Source organism: Heloderma suspectum, chromosome 1 (genome assembly GCF_057233095.1).
Source record: "Heloderma suspectum isolate Gila_16-S chromosome 1, 16-S_ref, whole genome shotgun sequence".
Taxonomy (NCBI): Eukaryota; Metazoa; Chordata; class Lepidosauria; order Squamata; family Helodermatidae; genus Heloderma; species Heloderma suspectum.
The window spans coordinates 194,740,104-194,751,533 of record NC_139458.1 but is presented as its reverse complement, the minus strand read 5'-3'; the positions used below and the strand labels follow the sequence as shown (position 1 = coordinate 194,751,533).

The 11,430-nt window shown below is 42.5% G+C and overlaps 1 protein-coding gene across 5 annotated transcripts in view; it reads right to left on the bottom strand.

Annotated features, from left to right (window-relative positions):
- Positions 1-758: 758 nt before the first annotated feature.
- The window catches only part of DUSP19 (dual specificity phosphatase 19), a 37,669-nt gene continuing 26,997 nt past the window's right edge, over positions 759-11,430 (bottom strand). For 3 of the 5 annotated variants that reach the window (XM_084815380.1, XM_084815371.1, XM_084815398.1), the window contains exons 2-5: positions 6,999-7,189; positions 6,540-6,586; positions 5,525-5,677; positions 759-1,160 (exon numbers count right to left, since the gene is read on the bottom strand). In XM_084815380.1, the coding sequence (XP_084671506.1) occupies positions 939-1,160; positions 5,525-5,677; positions 6,540-6,586; positions 6,999-7,189 (613 nt within the window). In that variant the 3' untranslated portion in view covers positions 759-938. Of the gene's footprint in view, positions 1,161-5,524; positions 5,678-6,539; positions 6,587-6,998; positions 7,451-11,430 lie in introns of those variants that run through there. The other 2 variants (XM_084815389.1, XM_084815362.1) reach the window with 2 other exon arrangements.

The following is an 11,430-nucleotide window of genomic DNA, read 5'->3' as shown; positions in this document are numbered from 1 at the left end:
AAACAGAAAAAAAGTCCTACAGTTCCCAGCATGCCCCAGCCAGCATTGCTACCTGGAGGGATGCTGGGTGTCATAGGTTGTTTTTTCTGTCTAAACATCCACGGGATTGCGCCCTGACAAGACGGAAGCCTCCAAATGCAAAGGCTTCCGTATATGCAGTGCCCTGCCAGGCTGAAGCTGGTAGAGTGGAAGGAGTGGCGGAGGCAATCTGTCTCCCCATCCTCTGATCGTTGTGCTTTTCGCTAGATGGGCTTTCTTGCCTGTCTAGCAATGGCACTTCAGAGGGGGAGGGAAGGAGGCTGGAAGAGGCTCAAGATAGTTCGTATCCTGGCATCTCTGGTCTCCTCCCCTCCCTGCCCACTGGAACCCCCTTTCCCCTCTCTCCAAGGTCAATTTCCAACCTTGGAGGCTAGGAAGCACAGTTACTTCACACTAGCAAGGAGAGGGGTTCCCCCTTCCAAGGTCAGAGCGCTGTCTAGGGGCCATAGGATTGCTCCCTAAATTGCTTTATAGACAGATGATTCAATGGATTCGTATAATTCTGACTGTGATGCCCTAAGCCAGCCTTGGTGCCCTCCAGACATTTTGGATTTCAGTTCCCAGCATTCTTGACAATTGACCATGCTGATGGGAGTTGAAGTCTAAAACATTTACAGGTGAGGGAACAAGCACCAAACCAATGTTACTTAGCAAAGCTATGTTGATTCAGTATTGTTTGACCCATTATTTGGGGGGGGGGGATTAAAACCAGAACAATTAATTTGAGGCGAAATGGATTTAAAATTATACATTGTACAGTGAAAGAAAGTGTACAGTGACGTGTGAACCCAGCCAGTGACAGTTTTCAAGCTGTAATTCTACACTGGAGTTAAAAAAAAAAAAAAGTCACAGCTTTGTTCATTACAATGCAGCCACAAAGGTTAATTATTCCCCTTTCATCATTCTATATCATTTAAGTTTCTGCTTTTTTCAGTATTGCACTGATGGTATTTGTGGAGTTGCTCCATGAAGCCAGGATTTGGACAAATCACAGGTCTTGCGTTTTTCACCAAAGAAAAAGCCCTGGGAAAATTCAGTCCTTCTGAGTACATTAGGAAGCCTATGATGATTGCTGCCGCACGAGACACTCCAGCATTACAGTGAACAAGCACCGCACCATCCTCCGAGAGAGAGAGAGAGAGAGAGAGAGAGAGAGCATATTTAGAAACCGTTACCAATAATTATGGATTTAATGCCATTTTCTTGTATGGGCATTTTAAGCACCAATCTGAGCAAGCCCTGTATGAAGTTCTCAGAAATAGCATTATCATATGTAGATCTTATAAAATTACACAAGTTCTCCATCTATTTCATGTATTGATCTTGAACCAGAATTCTGGTGGGCTGCACGCACTCTGCTCAAGGATCCTCCCATTGAACAGTTTGATCAGTGCTGTCAGTTTTGGCGATACTGGTTACCTGTTGGGAGAAGATGGTGAGAGGGGGCCTAGAATCAATCCTCCCATCCCCCAAATAGGTGAGTGGTGCTTTTTACTCTGTTGCATATTAAATGGTGGTTATTTTTGAATTACTACTAGTAGGAGCAGTAGTAATTATTTTTGTTTTGTTATTCTGTTGCACGTTGCCCTGGAAATTTTGCTGAATTAAAATAGTTTAAATACATACATAAAATATCAAAGAAAAAAATCTGTTCCTACATCTACATGGAGGGCGCAATCCTCTCTTGATTGTCGGCAGCCTCCGGAGTTGGAGGCTGCCAAGTATCCAGTGCAGGGCAGCAGGAGCATAGAGGCGATCCTTGCCTCCAGCCGCCCTGCATTTTCCCTAGATGAGCGATTTTGGGACCGCTCCCCGCCCCTAGGACTGCCCCCTTTTCACTGTCTCTGCACTCCGTTTCCTAGTGCGGAGACGTAGCTGGCACAGAGAGAACCGTGCCAGCTATGAGGGGGAGGGGACTGTGGTTTCTGGGCTCCGAAGTTGGAGCCCTGGGTCCGACCTCAAATCCCAGAAACCAAAATATCCTATGTCCCCCATATGCTGTCTAGGGGACACAGGATTGTGCCCTAAACTGTACGTTTTATCACCCACACAAAATTAGAAAATTCTGATCCACAACTGAACCCCTATAAAATAATTTGTGTCTATATTTATAATTTGCAATATTAAGAAAAAGATTTAACTACACTAGGTTGGATCCAGATTTTGTCTTACAGTAGACTTATTTAAATGGGACTAACTTAAATCCCATGGATTTACTCTGATTTTCTCTACTCTGACTAAAGCTGGATCCAAATCTATTAACTTTACGGGTGGATTTCCAATGTGGAAACTCATTTTTCAAATACACAAATCTTTTTCAGGCAGATTAGTTTGGAGGAAGGCAACTAATTGCCAGTTATCCGCAATGCAAAATTAGGTATTGATTGCACAGATCTGCATTCCAGTCTTACAAAGAAATAGGTCCCATTGATTTTAACTCAGCTAACTTCTCAGTAAATGTTTGTATCATTTACTTAGATGTACCAGGATTCTTGCATATGTTTCCACTGCAGTCACTCACATCCACTGAAAACTGAGGGTTTTGGAGAAACCCTCCATAGTGGTATTCAATGCAGTTGGGGGTGGGGAATCAGTGACACATAACTCCAATAGCATGGAAGTACTTCCTGTTCATGTAGAGAGCTCTTTAGGTCCTAGTCAATAACTGCCTATCAACCTATTAAATCTATGTTTGGTAGAAACACACACACACATATACAGGGGTGAGAGGCTTTACCCTCACCTCCATCCCAGTGATCCTGCACAAGATCTCTGGTCTGGGGGTGGGGAGATAGCTTCAAGCCAAAGCCTTCCCCTCCCCCATGCTTCTGGTGACCCCAATATTGCTGTTTCAGGGTCACTGGGAGGTGGGGGGCAGATGAGGCTCTCCTCCCAGCAACCCAAATGGGCATCACTGCTTCCATACTCCCAGTAGCTTTCAAGATGCTGGGGGTCAAAGCCTCCTCTCCCACACTGGAGGCATTCAAGATGAAGCTGGGCAGACATCTGACAGGGATGCTTTGACTTGGATTCCTGCATTGAGCAGGGGGTTGGATTCAATGGTCTTATAGGCCCCTTTCAACCCTACTATTCTATTATTCTCCCACTGAGCCAGGTGGACACAACAGGTGGCCATAGCTTAAATTAACTTCAGTTTGTCCTTGCTGGAAGTAATGACAAAATGCTGTTAGTTTAAGCCCAGAAGTGGATGTTTCTGATCTCCTCTGGCATATGCCAGAGGAAGAGAAAGGAGGGCCCTACCCTGAGACTACAGCAGGCTTGTTCACATGCTGCTAAACAATGGTTTAGGATTATGGCCGAACCAGGCAATTGACTCAAAAAGCTGACCATTAGCATTACTGTTTTGTTTCATCATACTACATAATGCAGTTTCATTTTTTTCCTTCATCGATAATAGTTGAAGGCAACAAATCACTCTTGGCAAATCTGACGAAAGATCATTCCGCAATCTGAATCTTTCTTACTGGGGAAATAAACTTCAGGCTTGGGCCAAAGCCTGTTCCATGATGCATGGAAGTATCAAAAAGTGTCTCCAAGTATAACTTTGTTTGCCTTAATGAGGCCGTTCATAATGTCATGCTTTATTAATTTGTCCTGCTTTGGTGGGGAGTTTTCATGAGAGGTGCATAAATGATCTATTTTTTCCAGCTATATAACAAAAGCATTGTGCACTATGAAGCATTAGAACTGTCAGACAAGATTATAAAAGCACTCTTGAGTATAAGAACTAACTGAAAAATTAAACTTCTGTGATGGAACAGTCACACTAAGCTACTTAGAATGGCAAATCTAATTTAGAAATGAAGTGGAAACCGTAACTGGAAACCTCCAGGAGGGCATGAAATGAATACACGTTTCAGGTAACTTGTAAACAATACGCTGTGTTCTAAAATAACAAAAAGCTTGATAGTGCAATAATATCTTCCTTAATTCCAAACTAGCTAAATAATAGAAATGGTAGATCCCATGGAATAATCTGGAACCAGGTTTGAAAAGTCAAGATACTGTCAGCCTGTAGCACCAAATAAACAGATTATATGAAACAGATTAAGCTCTGATTTCCTTATATAAGATAACTGGCTCTTTGCAGGAGTACTTTGGCTTTATAAAATAATCATGCTAAATAGAAACATACTTTTGTCCATCAAAACATAAAATAGGGCAAAATTCTAGATATTTAAATTAATGTTCAATCTTAATTTTTCCTATTCAACTCAGTGCTGTAATCCATGGGTTTACGCATACCTAATTCTGTGTTGATTTGTAGCATGTGATTTTTACTTGTAGTGCTTCAGCAATGCTACTCTTTGGAGGGTCTAATGTTAGGTTTAATGATACTAGGTAAGAAATGTGTCTTAGGGAGCAATCCTATGGCTGCTAGACAGCGGCTAGACAGCCATAGGATATCTGGTTTTCCAGGAACTGACCTCCCCGCACTTCCGCGCCGCCTCAGAGGCAGTGCGGAACAACCCCGTCCTCTGTGCTTTCAAGAGGAGTGCAGAGCAGCCAAAAAGGGGCGTTCGGGGGCAGGGCAGGCAGAATGCCTGTAAGACACATCCATTGTGTCGTACAGCAGCCTCCTCCCCCCCCCCCCCAGCCCTCCCGCAGCTAGACAGCCGCAATCGGCTGTCTAGCCAAAAATGCAGGGCAGGAGAAGCACAGAGGGAACGATCCCCTCTGTGCTTCTCCTGCCCTGCATTCGATAAGCCGTCACCTCCGAGTTTGGAGGCAGCCACCTATCTGAATACGATTGCGCCCTTAGGCTGCAATCCTATTCTCACTTACCTGGAAGTAGGCCTCATTTAAATCACTGGGCAGTATCCAACATTGCCCACATGCTAGCGAGACCCACTGCTTGTGAAACAGGAAGCTAATGGCTCCTGAAGCAAACCAAAACACTCATTTCCAGGATGGGGCATATCAGCAGAGCTTGCCGATGGGAGCTCTGCTGACCTGCTCCATTCCGGAAACAAGCATTTCCACTTGTGTCTGGGATTGCTTTAGGAAGTCCTGGTTTCCCAAAGAGCCTTACTTCTGAGTAGACATCTACAGGATTGAGGTTTTTTTTTTAATGTTTTGTTTTGTTAACAACTAAAAATGTTCAAATCAAAGGCCCCAAATTAAGCAAGTGTCTGGATTTGTGCTTATTTGCTTGGCTATAGAAAGATGAACAGAAAATGTTTAATCTTTTTAATAAAAAGTAATTTAAAAAGTAATAAAAAACCCAACCCAAATAATCTTACTGTTGGTGAAATATGCCATTTTACATTCAGATTTTTTGTTCAGTATTTAAGAGTGGGAGCTCAAGTTATTTTAATTGATCTCAATATGGAAGTAGCTTAAGAAGATCCCAATGCCTCATCAGAGCAGGGTCAAAAATGTACATTGCCTTTCTTTCTTTCTTTCTTTCTTTCTATTGCCATGCACCACTCACAGTCAGTAATCATACACTGCAACAATTTACCTTTAACTTGACTTGGTCAATGAATTCAAAACACTCCGGGAAATAGGACAGGATGTCAGTCTCAGGAAGGTCAAGGATAGGAATGGTCTTATATATAAAGTCATGTGGGAAGGCATTTTCAACTCCATAGGCTACATTTAGAACATGGGTAACCTAAAACACAGAAGACAGATAATCAAGACATGAAGCTGGTTTTGTAATCTTCAGGTTCTGGCATGATTGTGGACTTCAAACCAACAGCTGAGGAATCTGTCACAAAGGCTAACTTTCTTCCATTTTATGCCATGAACCCAAGGGCAGGATTGACATGACATATTTTTTAAGTGACAACTGTTACAATTGTCCCTATTTTTTTTCTACTTAATGTTAAATAATGGAGAGGGAGAATCAAAAGCAGCTCACTTGAACCCACCCTCTAATCCTAGGGTTAGATCCAGACTTAATTATTCATGACTAATTTAAATCCTAATGATTTCAGTGGGTACTTTAAGTACAAAAAAAAATCGGATCTATCCCCTAACTTATTACGTAAAGACTGAGGTGAAATCTTCAGTGTGTTTAATCATAAGTAAGTTCCAATGAATTCAATAGGGCTTACTCCTTAGTAAGTATGCATAGGATTGCAGCTTAAGGGCTCAATCCTATACATGTTTAGAAAGAAAAAAGACCTGCAACTCCCAGCATCCCCCAGCCAGCATTGTTAGCTGGAGCATGCTGGGAGTTGTAGAACTTCTGTTTAAAAATACATAGGATTGCACCCTAAGGCTCACAGATTTAAGTGGAACTTACTTCCATGCAAAGTATGTGTACGATCCATTTCAGTTACCTACTAGCTTACAGAGGAATCAGATAATAATAAATTTTGCAATTCCGAAAAATGCAGAGCAAGGTGTATGTTTGTTTTTTGAAGGATAACACTGAGAAGAGCAAATTTGAAAACATTTTGAAAAGTTTAATCTATGTTTAATATGGGAAGGCTTTTCATATATCTATAAAAATTGGCATAGCTCATTACCCTATGTTTTTTCATGGTCTCCAGGTCATGAGCAGCGTCTTGTGATCCTGTGAGGAGAAAAGACATATTATCCATACATGTGGGAAAGGAATAAGAAAAAGAGACAGCCCAGCTCATTCTGATAAGGCTAGGTGGTTGTTCTAATCTGAAATAACACTGTGGACACCAAATAAATAATAAATGGTAAAGGCACAAAAATGTTAAGGTGCAATCCTATGCATGGCTGGGGAATGCTGGGAGTTGTTGCGGGGTCTATCCAAACAGTCTATCCAAACAGGCATATTTGGGTCTATCCAAACAGGCATAGGATTGCGCCTTTAGGACAGAGCCAAGAAAAACCTTTCCGTGTCTTGAAACCTAGAAAAAGAATGGGGAGGCTCTTCTCGAAATACCGTTTTTATACCCATCCACATGCACCGGTTTCTTAACCGTTCTGCGGCTTTGGCTCCACCTACGTACCAAGCAACAGCCAGGGCTTAATGACGCCAACTTGCAGATCCAAGCTCAGGTCCTGCACGTAACCGCAGGCTTCCCCGTCAGGACAATCCGCTACTTCCACCACTTGCATCATGCGAGCATCCTTCCACGTCTCGACGATTCTCTTCCCGGTTAGAGTCGTGACTCTGGTGCATTGTTGCCTCAGATTAGCCCTGGAGAAGGATTTGATTTCCTGAGTGAGTGAGTGCATGACATGGGCAAAGCAGCCTGCAAGCTTAAAAAGCAGAGCGAAAGAATCAGAAAGTGGAGGGAAGATTGCCTAGGATTCTTTGGTCCTTTTTGTGGACAGATGTTGCCCAGCCGTTGATAAAGCCTTGAACACAGCAGCACCCTCCTCAGAGAGACTCCAAGCAGCGGGGGAGGGGGGGGACACACAAAGAAAAGAAAGCTCGGGTATTAAGCTTCCTTTTTCTAAGACTGCTATGTAAGACAGCTTTGGATTGGCCACAGAGACGTGTTTCTGGATTGGTTAGGAGTCCTTTTCTGTCAAGCAGCATGACATCTCTGGCGGAGATGAAATAACACACGCACGCATGCTCTGCTCTGCTCACACTTTTCTTGTTTGTCACATCCTTTTGTGCCGACGTATAAAGTGTACAAAACAGTATCCAGAATACAAAGCTGAACACGCACTGAGAGGAAACACAGAAAAATGATCCTCTGAAAGAAGAGACCAAAGGACAGGCAATGCACATAGCCACGGTTGGTACCTGCAGTGCTTGTTGAACAAAATCTTTATTGGATATGTAGAAAGGTGAGATGGTTATGGCTATTTACAGGGAAAGAATAGTACTGGGTAGGAAGTACAGGACAGCAACAAAGGCGGTCTGTGTGGTGCCGAAGAGAAGCCAGAAAGCAAGGCATTTCTGGACCTAAAAGAAAGGCAAGTTTGCCTGTGTATTTGTAATTCCACCAGTGGACTTCAGTGGCAGTGCCTGATCTGTAGTTCCTTGGGCTACTCTCATTAGAAAGTGTGGAACACCAGTCAATTTGTTTTAAGACAAGTCCTTGTAATCTCCCACACGCACATATACACACACACAACTTGCTGCTTATAGATTAGAAGGAGATTTTGCTGCATTTAAATGGCAGAAATGGTTAAATGGTAATAATCCATAAAATACTCTTAAAATTATAATTGAAAGACTCAGACCAAATTAAAAAGGACAAGGAGATAAAGCTTCTTGTGACTTTTTAAAAGGAATTAACATGTGTCATTGTGTTCTAAATAAGCAATCTACTTTAGGAATGATGTGAAACTAGAATAATGAATGGAAATTACTAAGAACATTCACATGGTTTTCACAAGTAATGTAACCAAAAAATCCCATGTTTTTGGTACCTCTCTCACACTGTTTATGCCATATGTGAATATTGTTAGTGTGGGACTGAAGCTGAAGAAAGATGTTAATTTAAGATATGTTCTGGCCAATATTTTACATCTTCATTACAGATCAATTTAAATGAAAACTGATTTCAGCCTCATGTCTGAAAATGTTTAAGATTGTTTTTCCAAAAGGGGTCACCTGATGCACAAGTCATGCCAGACTAACCTTACCTTCTGTTTTTTATAGAGTCAGCTGTCAGGGGAATACTATAAATGTAGTATATCTTGATTTCAGCAAGGCTTTTAACAACATCCCCATGATATTGTTGTTGGCAAGCTAGTAAAATATGGGCTAGACAATGCTATTGTAAAGTGAATTTGTGATTGGTTGATGAACCATACTCAAAGAGTGGTCATTAGCGGCTCCTTCTCAACCTGGATAGAAGTGACAAGGGTTCTGTCCTGGGCTGCAGGGTTCTGTCCTGGGCCCAGTGTTGTTTAATATCTTTCTAAACTTGGATGAACGAGTAGAGAGATGCTTATCAAATTTGTCGATGGCATGAAACTGGGTGAGGTAGCTAATACCTTAGGGGTGCCATCCTATGCATGTTTAGACAGAGAAAAGGCCTACAATTTCCAGCATGCCCCATGCTGGGGCATGCTGGGAGTTGTAGGCCTTTTCTCTGTCTAAACATGCACAGGATTGCGCCCTAGAAGTCAGAAGCAGGATTCAAAGATGATCTTGACAAGATGGAGAACTGGGCAAAAGCTAGCAAAATGAATTTCAACAAATACAAAGTTCTGCATTTAGGTAGGAAGAATCAGTGGCACAAATATAGGATGGGTGACACCTAGTACATGTGGAAAGGATCTAGGGGTTTTAGTAGACCACAAACTAGAGATGTCAGCAGTGCAATGTAGCAGCTAAAAAAGTTAATGCAATCCTAAGTTGCTTCAACAGAAGTATAATGTCCAGATCCCAAAAAGTAATGTACCATTCTATTCTGCTTTTGTCAGACCTCATCTCGAGTATTGTGTCCCATTTTGGGCACCACAGTTTAAGAAAGGTATCAACAAACTGGAAAGTGTCCAGAGGATGGTGATGAAGATGTTGAGGGGTCTGCAAACCAAGCCCTATGAGGAAAGCTTGGAGAAGTTGGGTATGTTTAGCCTGTAAAAGAAACAATTAAGAAAATATATGATAGCCTCATATTTGAAAGGCAAATAGATGATGGAAAAAATTTGTTTTCTTTTACCCAGGGGGTAGGACCTGAATAAATGGGTTCAAGTTAAAAGATTTCGACTAAACATTAGAAATAACTTTTTGATGGTACGAGCTGTTTGGCAGTGGAACAGACTAACACAGAAGGTAGTAGATTCTCCTTTGTTAGAAGTCTGTAAACAGAGGCTGGATGGCCACACATGCTATAATAGTGGGTTTCCTGCATCGACAGGGAGTTGGACTAAATGAGCTTTGAGGTTCCTTCCAACTCTGTGGTTCTATGGCCTTGCTCTCTTCCCCTTTCACTACAGATTATAGAATTGGATTATGAATCCTAGTATTATAGAGACACTGCCAAACCTGAGGAAAATCCTTTTTCAGTCTGGTTGCAATAGAGGTTAAGTCAAACAGAATAGTAACCATGTTAGGCAAGTGCTTCCTTTCTTACCTGATCTTCCCTTCTCCAACACTCCAAATACAGTTATGCACATACAGCAATGCTAAAGGTATTTTTCAGAGATCCACAGTGAGTGCATTTCGTTTATTGCTGTACCCATACACTTTCTGTACATTTTATTCATATCAAAAAACTGCACAAATTATCAACCATATTGCACGTTCAGTAAGAAATAAATTAAGTCTGTTTTCCTCCTAAATAAGTTGAGAAGACAGATTCAGTTATTTAACGAATTATTTCAGTTAATTTGTACTTTTCTGCAGCATCTGGAGACTTGATCAGCCATTCTTTCACTAAAAGGCTAGTAATTTTCCAACAATGAGCCCGTTTAATCTATTTTTCCCCTAGCATTGTGGTATGGAGCTTACTCCATTGGTTTTGACACTGGAGCAGAGGATAGCCAGTGCCAGATCCAGGTTTCTGCGGGCCCCCGGGCAAGACACCATCAATGGGCCCCCTCCTTCAGTGAGTCTACTTTCTCCCAACATTGTCACCATCTGCTCTCGCTCCTCTTCCTGTTTCTCATCACTGCCCCACTTGCTTGCTTGAGAGGCAGAGAGCCAGGCAGCCAGGAGGCAGCAGCGCCTACTGCTCCTCCTTCTCACCGCCCCCATTGTCTGGGCCAGAGGGAGAAGCAGGCAAACAAGCGGGCTGCAATCGTGAAGAGGAGGAGCAACTCCAGGGGGCTCTGGTCAATGGGCCCCTGCTGGGGTGTGAGTCCTCGGCAGGTGCCCAAGCATGCCCACCCTTGCTGACGGCCCTGCGAATAGCATGCATTATACATAATTTATGCATGAGAGAAATTCCAGCGGGAATTTGACAGACCCCACAACTTTAAATGGGTAACTCCACTGGACTCTGTTGAAAGCTTTTCCTGTGTCCAGCTAAAGATTCATATAACTCTGCGGGTTATAGGACCTCCGTATATCATTGATTAAAGCTGATGCAAAAATTATTTCAATGGCTTGCGCTACCAGATTTCAAAAAGCTTTACATTCCGTGATACAAGCAGGCTAAGGGCATCTCTACACCAGCCTAAAATCCTGCATTTAAAATGGGGCTTTCTGCTTCCGTTTTAAATGCAGGATTACAGTGACTCCCTTTTTCATGTGCTTCCTTTCCCCGCACCCCTTCCTTCTCCCGGTATCTGAGTCTTCCATTATCTTTCACTGATCTCACTCCTCTTCATGCCACTTTCCCTCTTTTCACAGAGGGAACTGAAGCAGAACACAACAGAGTAATTTGATAGCTCATTATCTGCGATCTCTTTAAAAACGGAACAAAGGGCATATAGTGCAGGAGACGCCTTGAATGAGCACAGCATCATGTAAAGAGCCCGCAAATTTCCTGAAGGAGCCATCTCAATCGCAGGATAAATCTCAGTGTG